The sequence below is a fragment of the Stegastes partitus genome, unplaced genomic scaffold (genome assembly GCF_000690725.1).
Source record: "Stegastes partitus isolate 25-593 unplaced genomic scaffold, Stegastes_partitus-1.0.2 Scaffold301, whole genome shotgun sequence".
NCBI classification, from domain to species: Eukaryota; Metazoa; Chordata; class Actinopteri; family Pomacentridae; genus Stegastes; species Stegastes partitus.
In genome coordinates, this window is record NW_007578032.1 from 283,259 (window position 1) to 308,812 (window position 25,554).

The 25,554-nt window shown below is 36.6% G+C and overlaps 2 protein-coding genes across 2 annotated transcripts in view; both read left to right on the top strand.

Moving 5' to 3' along the window:
* slc4a11 (solute carrier family 4 member 11) overlaps positions 1-21,302 on the top strand; it is a 157,998-nt gene extending 136,696 nt beyond the window's left edge. Inside the window, exons 16-19 of the mRNA XM_008283193.1 lie at positions 10,639-10,812; positions 12,603-12,798; positions 15,800-15,969; positions 18,508-21,302. Of these exons, the coding sequence (XP_008281415.1) occupies positions 10,639-10,812; positions 12,603-12,798; positions 15,800-15,969; positions 18,508-18,574 (607 nt within the window). The 3' untranslated portion in view covers positions 18,575-21,302. The remainder of the gene's footprint in view (positions 1-10,638; positions 10,813-12,602; positions 12,799-15,799; positions 15,970-18,507) is intronic.
* Positions 21,303-24,206: 2,904 nt separating this feature from the next.
* Positions 24,207-25,554, top strand: part of rpia (ribose 5-phosphate isomerase A (ribose 5-phosphate epimerase)) — a 14,373-nt gene continuing 13,025 nt past the window's right edge. The window contains exon 1 of the mRNA XM_008283194.1: positions 24,207-24,383. Within this exon, the coding sequence (XP_008281416.1) occupies positions 24,293-24,383 (91 nt within the window). The 5' untranslated portion in view covers positions 24,207-24,292. The remainder of the gene's footprint in view (positions 24,384-25,554) is intronic.

Here is a 25,554-nt window from a genome sequence, read left to right on the forward strand (position 1 = left end):
AAAAAAGAGGATAAAATGTCAGAAATCTCATCCTCTGATTAATTTAAGCTCAGCACATGAAGTGAAATTTTTTAAAAAAAGCAAAAAAAATACATTGACAAGATTTTTAAAAATATTTTAATGAGATAAAGGAGGTCTTTAAAACACATTTATATGATTTAAAAGTAAACAGTACACGTATATTTAAAAAATGACTGAAATAGCAAAACTAAAATGTGAATTTAATGCCACACTGACAGGAGTAAAAAAAAATTGCAGGTGAATATTAAGTAATTACAGAAGTTTCAGCATAATTTTAGAATAGAATAGAATANCCAATGTGGCCACGTGTTGCTCATGTTTATACTATTTTTACAGTGTTAGCGGTGCAACTGCTCATTCACCTTCTGAAGCCCAAGAAATTTCTGGGAGGTTTTTTTTTGTCACATTTTTACTCACTGTGGGGTCATTTTTCTCTGCAACATAAAGTCCTGCACCTCTATGGAAACAGCACAACCATGACTAGAAGTAGAGCAAACACAAAAAGACATTTATAATTCTCTAAATATATAGGATAACAAAAATTGACTTTCTTTGCCTTTTTAGTTTACAAAAATTGAAAAAAAAAAAATCAAAAAGAGTCCCTAAAATCGACATGTACTACATTTTTTTCAGGTGCCCACGTGTGATGACCCCACACACTGTAAAAATTTACATATTTACATTTTCACAACATGTAAAAACATTTCTTTTTTCTTTTTTTTTTTAGAGAAACAGATGTAAACAGTTTATTTTATGCCGATTTTTAGTTGGAATTCAAATGGGAATTCTGCGCAGTATGATCATTCTTTTATTGAATTAAATGAAAGTTGAATTTCTTTGATGATTTATTTTAAAGTTTTCACAAGTATCAGAAGATAGTACAAAAATAAAATGGTGGCTCACCATACTTTAGCTATGTTACTACTTATATGTTTATTTTGTTTCCATACTTGTTTCGTAACTACCTGCAGTTCAGCTAAAAAGTCCCTGAATTTTTGCCAAATAACTATTGGTCTCAGCTGAGTTGATAAAACCTCTCCGGTTGCATCAAGGAGCACAGAATTTTTTCTTTTTCACAGAATCTGATTTAATTGAACTGTTTATTTCTGATTATTTAAAAAAGAGAGAGAGAGAGAGAGAGAGAGAGAGAGACGTGTAGAATAGTGCGATTTTCATACAATTTTACTATTTTAAGCTTGGATTTGTTTTTTAACTAAACAGAACACCACATATGTCAAGGACTGTCAGGAATGTCATATTTTGTCAGTTTTTACAGTTCCTCACTCTGATTAAAGGTTTTTTGGGGCGGTTTTGGGGGATTCAGAGGGTTAAAACACAACAGTATTTTTAAAAAAAAAAGAAAAGAAAATAGTTGCCATTTTCTGTAAAACTGACAACAATGGCTGTCTACAGGATCCTGAAGAGCCAATAATATGCTCATTGACAAATCTATAATTTTAGTTTGGGGTCCACTAGAATAGATTTACATTCTTTAATGTTAACCACATTATTTTCTCATATTATACATTGCTGCAGCACCTGTTACCACCATCTGTGTGAAACGCTCCAAACACATCATGGAGAAGAAGAAGAAGGGCACTTCAGGATCATGGATAGGGTCATTGTTGTCATTACTGTTGCGTTTTAACCCTCTGAACCCCTAAACTCCTCATAAATCGGCACGATTACACCTGTAGTCACAGCTAGAAACTGTGAAAAAAAAAAGACACCACATTATGAATTTCTTTTGACCAACTTAACCAAATTCAAGCCTAAAATAGAGATATTTTATCTAAATCGCATTATTCTCCATCTCCTTTTTAAAAAATTGCCAAAAATATACAGTTTTCACCAAACAGATTCAATAAAAAACAAAAATTTAAATGTTCCATCGTGCATCTGTGAAGACATAAACAGCTCAGGTGAGACCAACAGTTAAATAACAAGAATTCAGAGACTTTCCAGCTGAACTGTAAACTTTGTTTACACAACACAAATACTCATTTAGCCCCGTGGCACTAAATGTGCAGAGTGTTTTAAGAGCCAAAATGTCACATTTTTACCAAATTGCACCGGAAATTAATTTATGAAGGAACTTAACTGTAACAACAAGCAGCTGAAGGGCACAAACTTACAACCTGTTTACTTCCAGGACTGGCTTTCAAACCGCGAGGCTCCACTTATTCGCTGCCTTTATTGTCTTTTTATGTCCCTTAATCAAGGCGCGGGCCAAAACACATTGGAGGTTTTCAGTTTTTATCCTCCATTGTTGAGCATCATTTCGGGTCTCCATTCATTGTTGCCAAGGCAGCAGCTGTTCTGCAGGGTTTCGACATAGAAACGCAGAGACGAGCGCCAAACCCTCAAGTGAATTAAAATTTAAGTGCCCGGCCAATTTTCTGTTCCTTTACCTCCAGAGACAATAAGTCACAGGATAATAGAGCCATTATTGTATTGTCATTTCTGCCTAAATTTAACCAACTGCACTTCATTTAGCAGCGTTTGACAGGATACGGTGCTAAATAAGATATGCAGCAGTGTGAAAGGAATCCAGACCTTCTCATAAAGTGATCACAGGTGTGAAAACAGGAGATTTTTTCCCCTCAACTTTGCGGCGCATCCACATGTGAAAGAATCAGAGAATTAGCTCCTATCACCATCAGAACGTCTGTAAATATGGAGGCTACGTTTGTCAAATCTGAGTTTAACCTGGTGCTTTTCTGTTTTCTCCCCTTGGAACAGTTCCAGTGTTTAAAGTTCACGACCGGCCCATCTTCAACGTGGCTCCGTTTGAGCGGCTGTCGGCCATGAACGTGGTCAGCGCCATGGGCCTCGGCTTCCTGCTGGCGCTGCTCATCTTCATCGACCAGAACATAGTCGTCTCGCTGACCAACGCGCCGGAGAACAGGTGATGTGATCCAAGGAACTTCTTTAAATTAAATGTATGGTTGCAAGATAAATATATATATATATATATATATCAAATTTGGTGATTTTGCATCACTTTCACATTGTGTGTCGATGAAACTCAAATTTCTGGGTAGATTTAAGTTGAGGTAACTTCATTAAACTGGCTTCATAACTTAAATTTTCTTTCACTTCTAAAAATCCCTTTAAATCATATTGAAGTACTATCTGGAACATCTTAATTTTTAACAGTAATTGACCTAAAAACTTGTATTTATACCACAAAGTAATTAAAAAATACAGATAATTGAAGAAAAAAAAAGTTTGTTGGTTGAACATGAGTTCATTAGAGGTCATCATAACTCAAAAAGCATGATGCAAACTGTTGCATTGATTGTTTTTATTGAGCCTAAACATTGTTTTGTAGAGGTGTAGAGGCAGTTAAGAGTGTTACAATGCACATATTTGACATTCATACAGCCCCTTTGGACATGAACTGGAATGGAAAAATCCATATAAATATCCGTATAATCCACAGGAAAGCCATGGGTTGCTTGTGTATTCGATATCAACACTTTATTAGAAAGTCAACGGAAAGCAATGTTCAGCTGCATCGTTGCACTGGCAAAAAACAAGAATACATTCAGGTTTTTTGAAAGTCTTTTTTATTTGGCAACGTCTTTTGGTTATGATATAAAGGACGAGTCCAAATCTAAACTGCCCTCAGAGGAATATATATCAGAGGACAAGTCGGCCACACATCATTACAACTTCATCACACGACACAGTCTGCCGACGACTGAAGCGAACTTTCACTGCAGATGTGTTGATTCATCTTTTATATTTGATTGTAAGCTATTTAAATGGGGCTGAATTTGTCTTAATTCACCGACTTTCTGTAAAAAGTTGTCATTTATGATTTTATAATCTCTTTTACCTTAGTTATGTTTGTCTTTATTCACAACTGCAAAACTGTTTTTCACTGCAATATGCAATATAACTCAGAACTATGTCTTGGACGGTATGACACAGATATAACACCATAAAACATTAAAAAAATATATAAATGTATATATTAAAAAGTTTTGCAGAATCCGGAGTAAATGGCTTATTGAGGGGAAGTTATAGAATGAAACATCTACAATAAAAGAGATTTTGAGGAAATATCCCGATTTTTAGGCGAAGATTTTGTTAATTTTCCAACAGAACCACACTTCACACATGATTACTTCAAGGACTGCCAGAAAGTTGAAAATCTGATGATTCTTTCTGTTATTTTGGCTTTTTTTTTGTAAAGACAACACAGGGTTTAGGTGTTCAGGGGGTTAAACTAGCGAGCATTATTAGTCGGTTGGTTCTGATATGATTCCCGTGGCCCCTTCAGAAAACCTGCCGTGGCCTCTTTACACATCCGCCACTTCGGGATGCGCCGCAACCGGACATTTGCCGGTCTGCTGGCGAGGCCCGATGAGCTCAGCCAGAAACTTGACATCTGAGTCAAATCGTCACAGTCAGGGAGCTGAAGAAGCCTCAGAGCCAAAACACGACGTGAGCTTTTAGCCCGTTCTCCTTCATTTGCATCGGACGGACCAATTTAGAGCCATCGACCATCCAGCAGCCCTGCAGTAAAAAAATAAACCTGTAATGATGGAATTTTTAGGCCTTAAATTCTACATTTGCTGGGTGGAGATTAACTGGATGTAAATGTCTATAAAAAAGACTATACGTTGCTCTATAGACGTCTTAACTCTGTTCCTCTTTGGTGCCAAGAAAAGACGATAAGTTGAGTCGAAACCAAGACTTTCCTCAGATTAAAACGTCTTTACTGTATTGACATATTAACCTGGACTGTAAAAAGATGCCCATGTGTAGTGGTTCATTGGTGTAGATGTGTAGTTCTTTACATACAAGAATGAACTAGACTGTGTATCCGATAAAAGTCATTTGGAGGTTTGGTTTTGTTGGAGAATCTCTTCTTTGACGGATAATAGACGCCTCGGATCTGTACTACGAAGCAGATTTAATGGGTCAGCAGGTATGTTTGAGCCTAAAACCAGAGTTTTCAATCTCAACAAGGTGGTTTTCTAATAACCTGCTGCATCACCATGGTAACTGATGCTCCACAGCTAACCTGAGCTCAGTTTTTCAGATTCAAATCAGCTGTAAGAAGCACCGTCTTTTAGCTCATCCTTTTCCCGACCATGGTCTCAATGAGCGTACCTGCAGCAAAAGTAGCACGAACTGTACGTGTCACATTACTAAATAAACCAACGTGCATTCAGTTGGTGATGCAGAAATCTGTTTTTCTGTTTGGTCCTGCTAGAAGACCAATATGACAATCAATCAGTTTATTGGTATTTATCACAGAATATTGAATTACTGACATTAACTTCACTTTGATTTGGCAAAAAACTAAAGTTATGTCAAATTAATCTGAATTATGAGACCAGCATCCGACCTAAAAAGCTTCTTGAGTGTCATGTGGATTTTAAAGATTCAGTAAATACAAACACCGGAAACTTTATTAGGTATACCTTGCTTAAACCAGCTTGGACCCCCTTTTGCTGTCAAATCTGTCTTAGTTCCGAGTGATTCATCAAGGTATCGGAAACATTCCTCAGAGATTTTTGGTCCACGTTGATAGTTGTTGCAGATTTGTCATCTGCACATCCATGAGCTGAATCTCCTGTTGAACTGAGGTCTGGTGACTGTGGAGGCCATTGGAGAACAGCGAACTCACTATGTTCAGGAAACCCGTTTGAGATGATTCGAGCTTCGTCACGTGGCCGTCTTCTGTAAACCCCAGACGTGATGAAAATCCCAGTTGCTCGTCAATTTCTGAATCAGTCAAATCAACCCATTTGGTGTTCAAAGCGTCTTAAAATCACCTTTTTTTTACCCGTTCTGATGCTCGGTTTGAACCTCAGCAGGTCGACTCGAGCACATCTACATCCCTAAATGCACTGAGCTGCTGCTGTGTGATTGGCTGATCAGATATTTGCATTACCAGCTGGTGAGAGTACATTAACTTACACAACTAACAATTTTCCACCAGCACTCCAGTCCTGCTTTATTTGCAGTAACAACCTTTATATTCGTCATAGATCTCCATTTTAACAAACTATTCCTGTTGAGTAGGCGGCACAAGAGTAGTCCAGCCAGTTGAACGTATGAATGTGCAGAGTCCAGTGTAGAAAACCTGCTGATAACCATCATTTTGAAACTTGTCATCTCTGATTGAGAGTTTAGGTTTTGTTAAGCCGGTTAACACAAAGAAAGCCTGACTTTGTTAAACTTGCCCGACTGATTAACCGAGAATCGAACCACTTTCCTCAGCTTATTTGTACTTGAACCACGACACCAGAGCATCTTTTTAACAGTCCAGTTAACACATACTAGTATAATAATGACATTTCAATCTTAGGTACACTTGGTCTTTTTTTTCTGACTGGTTTTCCGAAGAGCATTGATCTTTTCAAGACTTAAATCTTTGATTTTAATTGGCACTACCTAGCCTTATTTGCAGTATAATAAAAATACAGAAAAAAAAGAGAGATTTAAGACTCATAAACACAGTTCACTTTGTTAAAACTTCTTCTCATCTTTCACTTGTCACTAACAAAAGGACCGAAGCAGCTATTTCTGTTGCAGCTCCGCTTCATCCGGTCCTCTCCTTTATCTGCTCGTCTTTTTTTAGCGCCATGTGAACTCTCCTCCACCTGCGCGGGGCCTTTGATTGCGTCAATTATTAATTATTTATTAAAAGCAGCTGTCATCGTTATGCAAATAAACGTGGACCGAACAAACTTTTTTAACCCGAAAACTGACTCGCAGAATTACAAGCGGCTCCTTCCTTCGCCGGCAAAATCCTCTTTGTCTCCGTTAGATTTAAAGCCTCCGAGGTTGTTTTTTTTCCTCCGCTGAGATTTACGGCATCCGGCGGTGCCAATGTCACGTTCAAGGGCACGTCAGCGGGACGCTCGGCGAGTAATCAGCGAGTTCGTATTTCTTCACGGAGCGACTGCTGTGGACACTGATCTGCCTTTTGCACTACAAATTTACAGTTTTAGGGCAAATCTCTCCCCCACAAAAAATACTTAAACAAACACGAACTGCCCTCCTGTCGGCTCTGCAACACCGGGGAAGATGTACGGCAGCGGTTCTTCACTAATCAGAAAAACACTTTCATGTAAATTATTAATGAAGATGCACTCAGCTTAGACTGATTTATGCTTTCCTTCATGTGAAAACGTGACATAATGCAGTTTTCTGTCACGCTGAATTAGAAAACAACCATGTATTTGTGCATATGTGTGGGCTGCCACATGTTCTCGCCTCTAAATATCTAAATTATCTGAATATATGATGCAAAATTCTCTTTAGATCTAAGAAATTCTCACTTTTTTTCTTGCTGCTGATGCTTCAGTCATTATTGTGCAAAACACATTCAAAAAATGTGAAGTCACGGACACCGTTTGTACGTCTGTAACGCTTTTCACAGGATTCAAAGGCTTTTTATGAACGTATGCAGCAATAAGCAAGTTGTCAGCGCAATGAAATTCCTCCACCGAGTGCCCCGATTAACCTTTCATACAGAACAGGTTCGTCTAAACGCTGGCATCTGCTTGTACACATTGAAGTAGACTTATGTTGAATATGCAAGACGAGAGCAGACATGGTGCGTAGAGAAAATCAGTGTAGAGAAAATGTGCAATATTTATGGTGCAGAAGGTCAAGATCTGCTCAGATGCACTGAGGAATCTATACTGGATGTACAAAAAAACGGTGCATTGAGGGTTGCACACGTGGATTTTCTCACAAATCCATGTTTTCCTTCATAATAGAAGTTATTACAACTGCTTTTATCTGCAGCTACGAGCCTTCAATGCTGTTTTTCTCTCTTACAAGTGACGTGAATGTTACAGAGCCACACTATAACACTGGGTGATATCATAAACATACTTTAACCCTCTGATCCTCAAGAGCTGCCAGTTATCTATTTAAAAAAACGACAAAATTACACCATTTGTCAGAGCAAGAAACTGTAAAAACTGAAAGAAAATCATCAGACTTTCAGCTCTCTGGAGTGAATTGTGTGTGACATGTTGTTCTTTGTGGTAATTTAACCAAATCAAAGATTAAAATCGTGGTATTATTCTGCATTCTGCTTCATTTAAAATTCTCATTTTGCTCTAAACAGATTCTGTTAAAAAACTAGAAATTCTGCTCTTTGTGTTGCGATGCTGAAGACACGACTGACTCGCCTGCAACCGACAGTCAGGTGACAAAAAAATCAGGGACTTCTGCGACACGTGATGAATGAAATTTTGCAAAGTGGCCATTGAAAGTGAAATGAAAGCAAAAAAAAGAGAAATTATATAATGACGAGAATTAATGCCACATTGGCAAATGCAAACGATAAACATGAATAGTAAGAGTTAATTATAAAAATATCAGCTTAATTCTAGCCGACAAAACTAAAAGATCAAACACAAAATCACACCAGTGAGTCATTTTCTTTTGACTGAACTCTGCAGTGTTCAACATAAAGGTATCAGACAAGTTACATCTCATTAAAATCAACATTTGTTATTACTATTAGGAAGCACTGCATAAATGTCTGTTGTTATGCAGACGACACCCAGTTATATTTATCTATAAAGCCAAATGGCATGTCCAGGCATGTCTTCAGGACATAAAGACCTGGATGACTTGTAATTTTCTTCTCCTAAATTCAGACAAACTGAAGTTATTGTGTTTGGCCCTCAGCACCTTAGAGACACATTATCTAACCAGTTACTTATTCTCGGTGGCAAAACTAAAAGATCAGACACAAAAACACCTCAGTGAGTCATTTTCTTTTGACTAAAGTCTGCAAAATCTCATTAAAATCAAGATTTGGATCAAATGGAGGTCAACAAGGAGGATAAAATGTCCAAATCTGAGCTTTCACAAGTCTTTGCCTCTGTTGCACTTCAGCTCAGCACAAGAAGTGGATTTAGTTTAAAGACATTTTCAGGCCTCAGATGTCAACTCCTTTTTCAGTTTCAGTGGCAACTTTGCAAAGTCACATAATTTTTTTATAACACAACTTTTCATATACTTATAATAACTTCTCTTAAGTCACAGAAACGTGTTTTAAAACTTCAACAATCATGATTACTAAAGAAAAACAATCACATATTAAGGAGGATTTAGTGACACAATAGCAAAAATAAATAAAGGTCAGTGGTAAATAACTGAAGTTTCAGCTTGATTCTAGCTGATAAAAGTAAAGATCAGGCACAAAAACACTCATTGGTGAATCAGTTTCTTGTTAAAAACATGTTAGATCTTGTCAAGATCAAGATTTTGAGCAGATACAAAAGAAAAAATGTCAACTTTCATAGGTAAAGTCTTTGTCTATGTTCCATTATAGTTCTTTACACGGAGTGAATAAAAACAAACGAAAACACATAGACAAGATAATGAAAACCTTTTCATGAGATAAAGGAGGTCTTTTAAAGCACATTTCTATGAGTATATGTTATAAGTATATAAAAAGCTACATTGAAAATGGACAAAATATTTAAAAAATTACAATTTAAACTAAAATAGAAGCAAAACTACAATTTTTAAATTTAGTGCCACATTGACGAGTGTAAACAAATGAAGGTGAATATTAAGTAATCTAATTAAAATCAAGATTTTTGATAAAGGATGTCGAAAGGGAGAATGACATGTCCGAAATCTTAACTTTTGTAATTAAAATATTTGCCAGTTCTTTACATGTAGCAATTAAAAACAAACAAAAAAACAAAAACAAAAAAACAACATGCATCCATTGACAAGATTGTGATATAAAAAAAAAACATTGAATGAGATAAAGGAGGTTTTTAAAACACATTTCTAAAACTTAAGAGTATATATTATACATATATAAACAGCTATATTGCACAAAAATGATTTTTTTTAAAAATTAGAATTTAGTGGCACATTGACAAATGCAGAAGGTTTCAGCTTCATTCTAGTTGACAAAACTAAAAGTCAAACGCAAAAAAAAAAGATTTTCTTGTTGCATCTCAATAGAATCAAGATTTTTTGATAAAGAAGGTCAAAAAAGAGGATAAAATGTCAGAAATCTCATCCTGTGATTAATTTAAGCTCAGCACATGAAGTGAAATTTTTTAAAAAAAGCAAAAAAAATACATTGACAAGATTTTTAAAAATATTTTAATGAGATAAAGGAGGTCTTTAAAACACATTTATATGATTTAAAAGTAAACAGTACACGTATATTTAAAAAATGACTGAAATAGCAAAACTAAAATGTGAATTTAATGCCACACTGACAGGAGTAAAAAAAAATTGCAGGTGAATATTAAGTAATTACAGAAGTTTCAGCATAATTTTAGAATAGAATAGAATACAATAGAATAGAATAGAATATCCTTTATTAGTCCCACACGGGGAAATTTGCAACGTCACAGCAGCAAAGTGACGCTAAGAAAAGCAAGAAAACACAACGAACTTCTGACTGACAAAACCAAAGATTAGACACCAAAAAAAAAAAAAAAACAAAATCATGTTGCATGTCATTTTGATGAAGGAGGTCAAACAGGAGGATGGATGTCAGAACCCTCAGCCTCTGATCCATCACAGCTCTTTACATGAAGTGATGTACTCGTTGCTGAGTTGCCGTGTGTGTTGCGTTGCCCCCCCCCTCCCCAGGTTGCTGAAGGGCACGGCGTACCACTGGGACCTGATGCTCTCGGGCCTCATCAACATCCTGATGTCGGTGCTGGGGCTGCCGTGGATGCACGCCGCCTTCCCCCACTCCACGCTGCACGTCCGCCAGCTGGCCTTCGTGGAGCAGCGCGTGGAGGGCGGCCACCTCTACGAGACGTGAGTTTCCTCATCAGGCGCCCAATTAAAGGTCGGCTGTAATTTGGGGAGTCGCGGGGAGCTGCTGCGTCCCCGCTCCTCCCTAATTGCATGATTGCCAAGTAACCGAGCGTCTTCTTCTTTTTTTTTAAAAAGACAAGAGGATTAAGTTCACGACTCCGGCCGCTCAGATACGAAGCCAAATTACAGTTTGCGTTTATTTCAGGATTATTAAAGCAGCAGAGGGCGATAAACGGAGCAGAGGGGGCAGATTTATGTAAGAGGAGGAGATCTAATTAGAGATGGCGGCTGTGCAAAAGTGTGCAATTTAGAGCACTTGAAAGTTTGTATGTTTGGAAATTAATAACACTGATCTAAGTCGTCTGACAGCTGACGACGGTGACGTTCATTTATGCTGCAGCTTTTAAGAGCAGAATATCAGAACATATGGCACGATAAAAAGATGAATCCAAAGAGATAAAAGTAAAGAGATTCAAGATGAGCTACAAGCACACAATGAGGAATAGGTTAAAGGTTAAAAAAAGGTTCAAATCTAACACATAATGTGGTTTAAAAGCTGCAGAATCTGGTGCTTTTTGGAGCCAAAGTCAATATTAATGCTCAACAGCAGACTAGTGTAGAAATTAACAAAGTGAATTTAACAAAAAAATATGTTCCTAGAACAGTTTAGAGTAAATGTAGAGAGCTGAGGATGTTATTGTTGACTTGAAGCTGATGCCCTGACTTTTTTTTTTTTCGTCTTTTTTATGTAATTTTTTAAATTAATTGTTATTTTTATTTTGTTTTGTTTTTTTTAAGAAGTTTATTTAAAAATAGTTTTTTCGTTTTTAGTTAAATATATATTTTCAAATTCTTTAGTTCAGTTTCCAGTTAAGTTAAATTATTTTAAAATTACTTAGTTTGGTTTTTAAGTTAAAATAATGTATTTTTTCTAAGTTAAGACATTTTTATTAAGTTAAATTGTATTATGTTTGAATTATTTAGTTTAGTTTTGAGTTAAATTTAAAAACTTTAAAAACTTTTCTTTGGTAAAATTATTTTAAATATATATATATATTTTAAATATTTTGTTCAGTTAAATAAGTTTTTTTTAATTCTTTAGTTTCAAGCTAAGTTAAATTATTTTTCCTAAGTTAAAGGTATTTCTCAAGTTAAACAACACAATTTAAAATGATTTAGTTTAGCTTTAATTTCAGTTAAAATATTTAAAAATGATTTCCTTCAGTTTTAAGTTAAGAAAAATTCTTTTTCTTTGGCTAAATTACTTTTATTATGTGTATTTAAAAATTGTTTAGTTTCAAGTTAAATTAAATAGTTTGTTGTTGTTTACACACACATCAGAGTGAAATTAGGTTACAGTAAACTCAATAGGAAAAAAAAAAAGAGCCGAGACAAAATAGGGAATATATGTGTAGAAATGATAAATAGGTTAAAAAAATAAAAAGAGGTGTGAACGGTAGAAAATACAAATAAAAGAAACTCTGAATAAAACCTTTATAAAATACTATATCTACATATATTGTTTGTCATAATGTTTAATTGCTCAGCAGTGGGGGGTTATTATGAGTCTTCCTGTCTCTTACAGATTAATCATATTTAAAGGATGTTCTGCGTCATATTTTCTTAAATTTTTTTCAAACTGCTGACCTCTAAACTTTCACAAACTGGGTCTAGAAAATTCTCCAAAATGTGCTCAAACGCTGATAAGAAAATCCCCGCGGCATTGTTAGCGCGGCACAATCGGCCGGCGTCCATTCATTCATCCCGGCGGGTCATTGTGTGTCCCTCAGCATCGTCCAGGTGAAGGAGACCCGGCTGACGTCTCTGGCTGCCAACATCTTCATCGGCGTGTCGTTGCTGCTGCTGCCCGTCCCGCTGCAGTGGATCCCCAAGCCGGTGCTGTACGGCCTCTTCCTCTACATCGCCCTCACCTCCATCGACGGCAACCAGATGTGCGACCGCATGGCCCTCCTCCTCAAGGAGCAGGTGAGGCAGAGTGCGGCGGCGGATAAATAAATGAACGCCCGGGTCCATATGTCGATGGAGGGGAGGTTTTCAGCAGATCAAACGGTTGACTGGATGCCCGGTTTGGAATATTTGCAAATCAGATTTTTTTGTTTTCAGGTGGTTTGAGGTGTACAGGCAGAGCAGCTCATCAATTAACATCATTATTAATATTATTATTATTATTATCAGACACATGGAGTCAGATTGAGATCACATATTGTAACATAAAACCACCAACAGTCTGTTTTTTTCCTCGTGTCTCGTCCTCGGTGTCCGATTTAACCTTCCTCGGCGTCTCTCTAACGGCACACGCTGGCGCCACCACATGGCCGCCAGAGGAAACACCCAGAAAGCCATCACCCACAGACGCCATCAATCTCTGACTGTTGAATTCAGATTTGAGATTTAACACACGTGATGAAGGTTTTTATGCATTAATCGGGAACAAAATGTGATTTAATCCTGACCTGAGTCACAAACACAAGCCAAAGCTGATGCGTTTAAGCCGCAAACACACAAACAACTGCAGTCATTTTGCATTTTTATTGAATCTCGAGGCAGTGGAGCAAAAAGTTAGTGTTGAAATGTCCTTTTGCAGCAATAAGCTCAAATGGATTTGCACAGTTTTTAGATGTTGGTCGGGTTTCTGATGCGAGCAGCTCTGTTGAGGTTGTTCCACAGCTAAAGAAGTGTCTCAAATAGTTCATTAACCTTTTTTTGATTAAATTTTTTTAAGCGCTGGCCTTTAACTTTAGGAAATGAGTCGAGAAAACCTGGAGATAAAATGTGAGCTTCATCTGAGTCACAAATACGAGCAGAAACCAACATGTTGAAACTACAAACACACCAAAAACTACGATAACTTTGCGCATTTGTTGAGTATTCCACAAAAGTCGTTGGCATCCAAATGCAAAAACCTCAAACAGATGCGCTGAATGTTGAACTCAGATCCAACACGGAGGCTTGATGCAGTCACTTGTCTCTGCAGAGGCGATTAACTCTGATCTTTAGTCAGTAAATAAGAGATCTTTATAATGTCTCTTCTCAGTTTTCATGAATCCAAACAGTCGTCCAGCAGCTTCCTTTAAATAAGAATTCAACTGCAGCACTTCGGCTTCTTTCCGGTTCTAACAGGCGACACTGAACAATCCTGTTTTCTCTTCCTGTTCCGTCTAGAACTCGTTTTAAGGTTTTACTTTAAGGTTTTCCAGCTCGCAGCCTCAAATCCTCTCGTTTTTTTGTCCTTCTGGTTCCTCAGCTCTCAGAATCAGTGATTTCTTTATCATTAAACCCCATTTTTATAGATTCTGATGCTGTTTTTTAATTGTTTTTATGACTATTATTATCATATTAGTAATTATTAATGTGGACATTTTATTTTATTTGCACGTTTTGAGGTCTTGCTTCAAGTTAATCTTTATTTAAGCTTAGTTTTATTTAGCTTTAGCATCCACATTCTTGTTTTGTTGTATTCTTGGTGTCCTGCTTTAGCCTCATCTGTCCAAGCACTTAGTTTATAAAACTGCAATATTGATTTTATTGTAAAAAGTAAAAAAGAGGCAGCTACTGAGCAGGACTGGAGATCTCTCAATCTTTAAAATACATTATAAGTACAGGAGAAGTTGTACTAAAGTAGTAAATGGATGCAAATATATGAAGCTGCCACGAAAACAAAAAGAAAACTCAACTCTAAGGAAGCACAAAATAAGGAGACTTAGAACAAAATAGCTATTATTGAGCCATTTTCCTATGAATAAACTGCAATATTTAACATAAACGTAACAGGAAAAGATACAAAATCTAATAAATATTCATGAATATTTATGTTTTTGCATAATTTTCCATCTTAAATTCTCTTCTTTTGTCCTTAAATGTGATTCCTTTTAATCACGAGGCCTCGGTTAAATTAAGATTCGACAAAGAAAATCTTCAGGAAAAGTCACAAATCTCAATTTTCACAAGTTTTATTTCTCACATGAAGCGAGTTCAGTCTGAAGCAGCAGGTCTTCAGGCCTCAGCTGCATGTGGATGATCCTCAGTCTTGTTCTCATACTTTCCAGATAAGCTGCGTTTCTGCAACAGAGATTGTGAAACACTTGTTTGTCTGCAGACGTTGCTGAAGCTTTAAAACACATTTCTGCAGCTTAACAGCGTCTATTATAGGTGCAGGAACATTTATGAAGAATAAAATTATGCATTCAGAGCTGAAATGGAAGCAATAAAACAACTGCGGAGGATTTAGTGGCACAGTGTGCAAACAACGAAGGTGAATTTTAAACGATTACGTAAGTTGTTCTGATAAAACTAAAGATCAGAGACAGAAAACAAACGGCGGTGAGTCACTTTCTTATGACTAAACTCTGCGGTGTTGGACATAAAGGTGCCAGGCGAGGACGGCGGTGTGTTCATGTTTAAGAGCCAGGCTGCATCTCAGTAAAAAAAAAATCAAATAAAGGAGGTTGAAATGTCAAAAATCTGTGCCTGGGTTGTGTTTGAGGAGCAGATTTTCAGGCCTCAGCTGTGGATAATCCCGATTTGCTGAGTCTTGTTTTCATACATTCCAGATAAGCTGCATTTTTTCTTTTTCTTTTTTTTTTTAAACTGAGATTGTGAAACAGTTTCTCTGCCGGTGGCGTCGAGTGATTCCTGATTCACGGTTGGAGACGTTCATACCTGCTTCCACATCAGCTGGAGATGAGTTTGTTACAGAGTCAACATCTTATCTGGTTGAAAGCAGCGTCTCCTGTATCCCTCCTCACACACTCACACCGGAGACCTCTGATACCACAAATACACTCGGTCCACTGAAAGCTAAATGTTATTTACCACCTAAACGTCCACTTGTACGAGGTGTGTGTGGGCCGTCCACCTCCCTGAGTCATTCCTGCCAGGCTGCGGGAGACCCGAGGACGGGGAGGGAGAGCGGCCGCCGGGGGGGAGATTGTGCTTTAATCTGTCTTGATCCTCTCGCCTCCTGCAGACGTCCTACCCGCCCACCCACTACATCCGCAAAGTGCCCCAGAGGAAGATCCACTACTTCACCTTCCTGCAGATGATGCAGCTGCTGGTGTTGTGTACGTTCGGCATGTACCCGGTGCCGTACATGAAGATGATCTTCCCTCTGTTCATGATCCTCCTAATCCCGATCAGGTACGGCTGCGCGGACACTTTGGTCCCAGAAAATGGTTTTTCCTTCGAGTGCTTTAAATCAGGGTGACATTCAGCCGCTAACAAGGCTGACCTGAATCTGCCTCTGCACGGACACACGTTTTAATTACAGGAGCGTCTGTGAAATCACTAAACAGCAGCGTTCTGGTCGGAGTTTTCTGTGTTTTATTTTTGAAAATTGCCAAAACTATACAGACAGAAACTGTAAAAATTGAAGAAAAAAAAGATTTTCCAACAGTTCTTGAACTACTTATCTGAGATACATCATCCATTTAAGAAGATTAACGATTCATTAGTGATTTATCGAAATCACTTTATTCTCATTTGAAAATTCGTTAAAAAATAAACCGTGCAAAGTAACCAGATTCTGTAAAAAAAAAAAAAATCCGCCCCAAATAAAACAAACAAAAAAGTAACAAAGAACCAACCGAAAACAAAAAGCAACTGAAAAAAAATTCAGAGACTGTTTGACTGAACTCAGCTGAACTACAGGTTGTTTACATAGAGATAGAATGTACAAACTCTCTGTAGTTTCTATGATAAAAATGTCAACAGTAAAATATCTGCAGGATGTAGTTTTTTTTTTAAATTTCAGTATGAATGATACCTGGATACGGCTGCACGGACACTTTTGTCCCAGAAAATGTTTTTTCTCGAGTGCTTTAAATCAGGGTGACATTCAGNATTTCAGTATGAATGATACCTGGATACGGCTGCACGGACACTTTTGTCCCAGAAAATGTTTTTTCTCGAGTGCTTTAAATCAGGGTGACATTCAGCCGCTAACGAGGCTGACCTGAATCTGCCTCTGCACGGACACACGGTTTAATTAACGTCTGTGGAATCGCTGAATTTTTTTTGACGTTTTTCCCTAAACTACACGGTTCTAATTGTAATTTTCTCATTTTTGTCTAATATAGGATTTAACCCTCCAAACCCCCAAACAGGAATAAGATGTTATGTTTTAAAAATGGCCAAAATGATACCATTTATCATAAAAAGAAACTGGGAAAACTGAAAAAAAAATATATATAAAAATTCCAACAGTTCTTGAACTACTCATCTATAGTGCATCATCCATCAGCTAAGAAAATCATCCAAATCTAAGATCATGATATTTTATCAAAATCACTTTATTCTGCATGTCTCGTTTAAAAATATGCTAAAAAATAAAGAGTGCAGAGTAAACAGATTCTGTAAAAATATAAAAATTCTGCTCTAATTAACGCAACTAGAAGGTTATCAATGACTCAGTTGTGACTAACAGTCACTTGACAAAAATTCAGAGACTTTTTGGCTGAACTCTGCAAACTGTGTTTAGAGATAATGTGTAAAAACTGACTGTAGCTCCTGAACAGTTCATGCAGCATGTTTGATTAAAACCCCCTAAGTTAGAGCTGAAAATCTACATTTCAGCCACATCGTTGTTGCTTCTGCTTGAATCCATTTTGATGTTGCACAGAGACAATATTATAAAAGTTAATGGATAAATATTTATGGATCATTCCAAATCAAATCCTTACATTTTTTTTTTACAACAAATTCTGCTCGACTTTCTCTGGTTTGATTGAAATTGTCTGAGTATAAAATATGTATATTTATAGATATGAGATAGAGAGATGTGTGATATGGATACGATATGTGGGAGATTTTTAGCTCGATGCATCAAATACTTTCTGATATAAAACATTTAAAAAATTGCCTGTTGGCCCACTTTCAGCACATTATTTTATTTTATTTTTTCTTTTACACATTTTTGTTTTTGTCGGTCATGAAAGTTAATCTAAAACAACTTTTTCCTTTTTGTAATCAAGTGTTTTAAAGTATTTTATGTGTTTGGTTTTGTCTTATTGTGACCTGCAGCCACACGTGGTTCAGAAAATCTCACTAGCTGACGTCTGCATTGTCATTTTTTAGTAACTTTGTGCTCAAAGATGAGACTTTCTGTATTTGAGATCAGAGATGCCCTCTGTGGAGATGATTTGATCTTCTCGTCCACTATTGCAGATTCTGAATCAGTGACACGATGAGAAATAACTGTGAACCTTTCAGGCTTTTATCTTAAACAGTTCTTTAGATGTTGTCGTTCAAACAGCCTCGAATTTCAACGTGTGAAAAAACACATTTAAAGTGGGTTGACGGGTCATTTTTAAAAAATCTCTGAAAGTGTTTGATGTGTGAAGCTAAAATGTGCGAGAGACTTTTCTATATATCTACAGTTTATGATTTAAAAGTTTCAAGCAAATCAGAGAGCCGCTGATGGTCTGAGATGGAATAAACCTTCTGGTGGAGACTTGAGCACCTTTTTGACCTTCATGACCTTCATGAGGCTCGACTGCAGGACTGTCGTGTTGCCCTGCATCAGTTTCATCTCGTTAGATCTCTGCTGCCTTCGTGCAAACTCGTCCGTGCTCTTTTAGTCCACTTGCACCACCGAGAAGGCAGTGATCGATCTCATCTGATAACTTGTTCTTTCTGCTCCAATAAGTAAAAAAAACTGACTCTGCTTCTGTTTTCCAGGAACAACGTGCTTCCTCATATCATTGAGGCCAAATACTTGGACATAATGGATGCCCAACACATGTAGCTACAGACGGACGCTGTGGATCCACAACCACGAAATCACACAACAACAACAACAACAACAACAACAACAAAAAAGGGACGTCTGGAATTTTAAAAAATATATATAAATATAACAAATAAAGGAAAATGAGGATCGACACACGAGGAAAAAAACAACATATTTTTCAATGCAAAACTGTTAACGGAAGCAAAAAGAAGAAACAAAACCGACTGTTTAGATTTTTTTGATAAGGACATTCTTACAGGTGAAGCACTGGAAGACGTGAACCGAGAGGCAGGGGGAAGCGTTGTTTTTTTTGTTGTTTTTTTGTTTGTTTTCCCAAAAAGCAAAAAGTTGGACAAGATTTTAAAAAAACGAGAGCGAGAGAAAGAGAAAACGGGACCGTCCAGAACTCCCTGTTTCACCTCACCCGGTGCCATACGATACCTCCATGTTCACACCTTTTTTTATTTTAATGGCTTTATCCTCACTGCAGTGTCCGTGTGTCTAACCTGTGAGCTTTAAGCACTCACTAATACTGTGTACGTAGCCGCCAGCGTGCATCTCGTAGTACCAGCACAATGTAAGTCCGATCTTTCTCCACACTTTTGCATTGTGTTCGTACATGCGTGTCGATAAATGCTTTCCTCTGCTGCTGGAAACGCTGCAATCTGGCTGCTGTGAAGTTGTTTTTCTTTCCCTGTCATCGTGTTGAAAAATCTCTACATTCCTTTAGCTGTGATCTTTGATTTTTTTATTTCTTACGAAGGACGCCTGTTGCAGTTTAACAGTATTCATGAAAGGAGAGGATACAGGTGTGTGTGAGAAAGAAAGAAAGAGAGAGAGTGTGTGTGTGTGTCCTTCATCTTCCTGCTTTAGAAAACCCCCTCACTTTTAAGGTGGAATTTAAGAACAAAAAAAAGCAAAAAGAAGACATTCCACGAGTATATATATATATTATATGTAATTATTTAGAATGACAGCACAAACCAAAACATATAGTTAAAGAAGTCTTTATCAAATTATGAATATATTTGAATATGTTATGGCAATATAGGAGAAAATAAATCAATATTATAGGTCAAATTGAGATATTTATTTATCATACCGTCTACATTCCAGTGTTTTATTTTTGTTGTTGATTGCATATCAAAAGTCCAACACAGTTCTGGTGCGTTGCTAGTGAAGGCGAAAGGTTTTAAAAGAAATAAAAATACAGATTCAAGAGCTTTGGATTCAACAAAATGCATCTTTTTTTTTTTTTTTAATTTTAAATTTTTATTTGTGAACAAGTGTTCCCGAGACGAGTTTTAGACTAAAACCCCCCCAAGGTCTTGTTTTTTCTATTTAGATGTTATGATTAGATCAGTGCTTGCGAAACGTTATGTCATGTAATAATTCCAGACGTCTGGAGATGATTTATCTTGTTATCTACAGTTCAAAAAAAAAAAATGTTTTAAGAATAAAAAAAAATTAAAAATAAAAAAAAAAAAGGACAAAAAAAAAAAATCTTAAGCACTGGTTTGCTTAAAAAAAAGCATGTCTCATCTGGGTTTTTTGATACGATGTGATGCCAATGGACATGTAACCTACACGAGTTATTTAAAAAATAAAAATAATATAGTAGCAAGTCAAACAGTAACTTTAAAAATGAATGCAACGCTCAATATTCAGCAATACTGTGTATAAAAAGCAGCAACTCCACCGCTGAGGTGTGTTTTTGTTTCCCAGCGAAAAGGTCGAAACCCGAAAAAGCAATGACAAGGCGGAGCTGCGTTTTTTTTTTATTTAAAAAAGGCAGCAACTTTTCAGAAAAACAAAAAAACAAAACAAAGCTGATTCAATTATTTCACACTTTAAAGACACCCTGTCAAAGAGGCATTCTATCAGTTGCTTTCCCAAATATCCAAATGGCAGCTCCCTCATGCAGTTCTGTTCAAACTTTGTCGTACCAGATGTGAGAAAGATGTCCAATTTCCAAGCAGATGTCTCACGCCGAGATAGCAAAAAAAAAAAAAAGAAAGGAAAGAGAGGAGAAAATAAAAGGAAGGCATTTGCATAATCCTCGGACTAAGCCTTAAGACGGACGGCGCTGGTGGGAGACGAAGGAAGAGATTGCGAGGTATGAAGTAATATGTACAGTTTGCAATGCAGAAGTTTAGTTTTTAATCAACCGTTCCATTATTATTAATCCATGGCAAAGGTATTAGTTTCTAACTTTGGACCGAGATTTAAAAGATTCTTCTTCTTATGTGACAGTACCGTTGTTGTTCCTCGATATCTTCGCTGTACCGACGATCTTTGGAATAGCAGCAACTCTTCTCTCAGAGGACTAAATATTGGATTCAGCGTGAAAGACATACTACTCTTGTTTGTGAAACTCCCTTCCTCCTCCTCCTCCTCCTCCTCTTCCTCCCTAATTGGATTTGTTTGAAACTGTGGTGTTTTCTTTTTTTTCTTTTTTCTTTTCTTTTCCTCTTTTCCCTGATTTCATATAGCCTACTTTTTCTAATCATGAATGTATGACGTGTGGGTTTTTATATAGCATAACTAATTTAGGTGTCAAACAGAATCTGTAATTTTGTCAAAAAGATCAGCTATATTTGTAAGCTGTAATATGTAAAAACGAGAAAAAAAATGGTTATCAAACAGAATGTGTTGGTTTACTATAGTATATATATATACTGTACACTGAAAAAGAGAGACTATCTCAAGCTGTTTGCCAAATAAAGAGTAGTAGTGATGTACAGATGAGTGTGTGTGTTTATATGGGTTTTCATGGCATTTAGATCGATGCTTATCCCCTCAACTGCTCATGTAGCGCCACCATCAGGGCAAAATGTTGTCTTAAGTTACACATTTTATCTATAAAGGGTCATAAAAGCTTAAAAAGTTTGATCATGCAACAAAAAAATGTTGTTTATTTACAGTAAACGTACCTGTTTTGGACAACACCAGAGAAATAGTTCACTTTTTGTAATTTACTATTCACTGATAAAACATCCAGATATAAGAAAAACATTTAAGGAAACCATTATATACATACAGGAAGTTTTTTAAATGATTTTTTAAGTGGAATTTTTGCATCAGTTTGCTGTTATTTTACAGGTTTTTCAGATTTTTTGAAATTGCAGATTATATTTATTAAAAGTAATTAATTCACATGTTGCTATCCAGAAGTGTAAATGCTCTCCACATCACTAATTAACATCTTTATGAAGAGTAATTTGTTTTGGGTTTTTTTTTAAACAATGTTAGATCATTAAATTTGTTTCCTGTATTTAAATTTAAAAAAAATATATTTTGCAAATATTGAAAAATTAAAGATTGACAATTTAAATTTTCCAAAAAGAGTAACTGTTATTTTACTGATTTCTTCTGTTATGTTGAATCAAAGATAATACCGGGTAAAAAACACAGAAATAATTTATTAATTTACATTTTGTTTGTTTTCTTAAAACAAGAAAACAAGCCCAAACTGTAAATAACGGCCTCATCAGATCAAAAAGTGATGTTATTTTACAGAAAAATCAAAGTTTGAAAAATGGTATATAACTGTCCAACTGTTGTTTTACAGATTGTTCTGTGTTTTGTTCTAGTGAAGAAAGAAATGAAATGTTAAGCACAAAAACAGCCCAAAACTCTGCATAATTTCCACATGAAAAATGTCTATTTTCATGAACAGTAATTCATTCTTTCACAACTCTTCACCATAAAGTTATGGTTTTTTTGGGGTTTACTGTGTCTTAATCAGCTAAAATATAATCAGTTTACAAATATATGAGCTATTGGGGGGAAAACAAATGTGGTAAACATGGTAATTATATATATATTAATAGTTCTGTGGCTGACTGACCCTTTTGAAGAGATGAGACGCAGTGACGGTGAAAGTTCATCATCTCATTACATAATATCATAAATAACTACCTCATAATAACCAGAGTAAAGCGGCTCTCTGTGTTGCTGATAGAGTTCTGTCCATGTTCAGCCTGATGAGAACTGATCTGACTACAGCATCTTACAGTAAAACAGTGAAACGTGTTTCCATCGTTACTCAGCCACCTGTTGACATACTTTATGAGTTACCTGATTGATTACAGAGGTGATATCTGTATGTAGTGATGGTGAAACATTCATCACACAGTAACGTCGCTGCTGCAGACGTCCTGCTGTGAAATGGAAACATCTGGAATAAACACTTTTACCAAATAGTTTTTAATCAACTACATTATGAAATTTCCCATCAGTATGAACACATGGCTGGAGTGACGGTGAGTCGATATTTTTGATGTTTTAATGGCCTCATGCTTTTCTCTCTGGGACCATCCTCAGGAGGAACTTTAGATGATCATTCTCCTAAAGCAGCGTGCACATCAGCACACAGGTTTTACGTTTTAAAACACATTTTGGTGCATATCAGTAGATATTACAAAGAAAATACTTCCTAAATAGTTATTTACACAAGTAACAAGCAGGTGGACTGTAAAAAGAAAACGGTGAAATACTGCAATGCTGTAAAAAACAAAATAAAGAAGCAAACAGATACAGTTAAACTGTGTTATTTTACAGTCATACAATGGAAAAGTTTATTAAATGCATTATTTGTGAAAGCATAGATTTTTGGTGTGGACATTATGTCCTGTTTACATGTTTTTATTTACAGTCAACATGCAAGTTATTCTTTTTTTTCCTGTGATTTGACTAGATATCATCTGTAACTTAACAAAACAGGGGAAATCAATAAAATAACGCTTTTTGTAATTAATTATTTCTTTTGCACTATTGGTAAAATATGTTTTGTCCGATTTAAACACAACAGGAGGTTTTTCTACGGTTAACATGTCAAATAAATGTCCATCTGTGATTTTACTAGATATTGTCTGAAATTTAACAAAACAGGGGAAATCTGTAAAGTCACAGTAAAAAAAAAAAACACAGCATCATTTTTTAATCTTTATTTTTCAATATTTGTAAAAACAAACAAAAAACCAAACAGATTTAAATACATTTACGGTAAACATATTAATGAAAACTACTTTCTGTCATTTTAAAAGATCTTATCTGCAATTTAAGTAAATTGTTAAAAAAAAATTACAGATAAATCAATAATAACAAGAATAAGAACAAGAATCAGAATCAGAATCAACTTTACTGGCCAAGTTTGTACACGCAAACAAGGAATTTGACTCTGGTGAATCTTAGCTCTCTCTGTAAGAAATAAAGAAATAAACTAGAACAATAATACAAGAGCAAGAACAATAAAAAGCAGCATTTACAAGTTCTTAAACTATGCGTGCAAATATAATTTATTTTGTATAATATATATAATATACATATTATAAATTATACATAATATATAATAGTATAGATAGCAAAATAAAAATATTAATTAATTTAATTTAATTACAGTTTTTGTTTCTTGCGCTGCACATGCGCAGATCGCCGCAGACTTCCCTGTCATATGATCCGTGCACAGGTGATCAACAGTGTGTTTAAACTCAGGCGATCAGCTGAAAAGCAGGATTTAAAGTCAACAGATCAACTTTCCCCTCCAGTCCACCGCTCCCTGCTGCGGGCTGCCCGCGGCTCTGTGTCTCCCTCTGTGTGGGCCGGACTCCGTGCGCCGTGGGCCGGGTCATGAGACTCCAGGGGTGGGTCTCTGGATCTCTCTCCCGGAGTCTGGCGGCTCTCAGCGGCCGCAAACACGTGTGTGGCTTCGGTCGGTGTGCAGCTGAGACCATGGCAGAGGAGGCGAAGAAACTGGCCGCTTACGCCGCCGTGGACAACCACGTCCAGGTGAGGAAGGAAGGAGGGGGGAGGCTCCGAGTCGGTGGTGGCCGACTTTGAACACAGTCTGTCGGTTTGTAGTTTCCCACCAGGTCCGCTTTGAAGCGAGCTAGCCGCACTGAGATGCTAGCGGCGTTAGCTCAGTCTACATCTGTATATGAAGCTAACTTCGCTAGCTTAGCCTGGCTACCCCAACATATTATCTAACTGGCGCGGTTCGGCAGCGGAATTAGCGCAGTGTTATGCAGGCTTGTCCCGAGATAGTGGGCTAACTTTACCCGGTATTAACGACTAAATATACTAACCGTATGTAACCGTTAGCTGCTAGCAAAAAGGCTCAGTGTGGTTTAAAGTGATGCTCAGACAGAAATAAACAAGCTAACGTGTGCTGAGTCAGCATGACACTGATGCTGCAGCACGTTGCATAATAAATACAGTTAATATTTTATGCACCGTTTTTTTTTTACAATTTGCAATGACACACTGTAAATACATATGAAATCAAACAGAATAAAGCTCATGTTGTGCCATTCAGCATTATTTTACCTGCTCTGTGCTCTAAATGACCAGAAATCCAGTTGTTTTCCAGCTGAAGTTATTTTAAAGGACCAGTCCAACCAATGAAATACAGTTTTCCACTTGCAAAAAAATGATTGCAGCCTCTACATTGCAACTGAAATGATACGAATCCTTTAAAATGACTTGATTTTATTCCAGAGGGCACTATTTTAAAGTTTACAGCTCATAGGATTATCACAAAAGAGATATTTACTTTATTTTAAACATAATCTTCATCTATAACTCATGTTAATGAAAGTCTAAAGAAGGATTTCAGACATACCAGTCACATACAGCCTTTAAATGACTGTCGTTTTCCCTCTAATCGTCCTAAATGCCGTGCCCGATTACACTACAAACTGCAAATATTGGTTTAGTGACAATTACTTGGTTGCAAGACATCACCGAAGACAAACATTTCTTATCACCACAGACCCAAAGGTTATGTGTGTTTTACACGTTCCGGCTGCTTGATGCAGAAATAAGCAGCTGTAACGACCTTCTGCTCAGTAATCTTTAAAATGTTTAACTTAGATTTAATCACGTTTCCAGTACCGGCAACGTACACGTCTCTGTTGGGAATAAACACTCAGCGTTTGTTTCTAGGAGCTGTGTTTCTTGTGCAATTCCTCTGAAAGTGGCAGAAGTGAAATGTC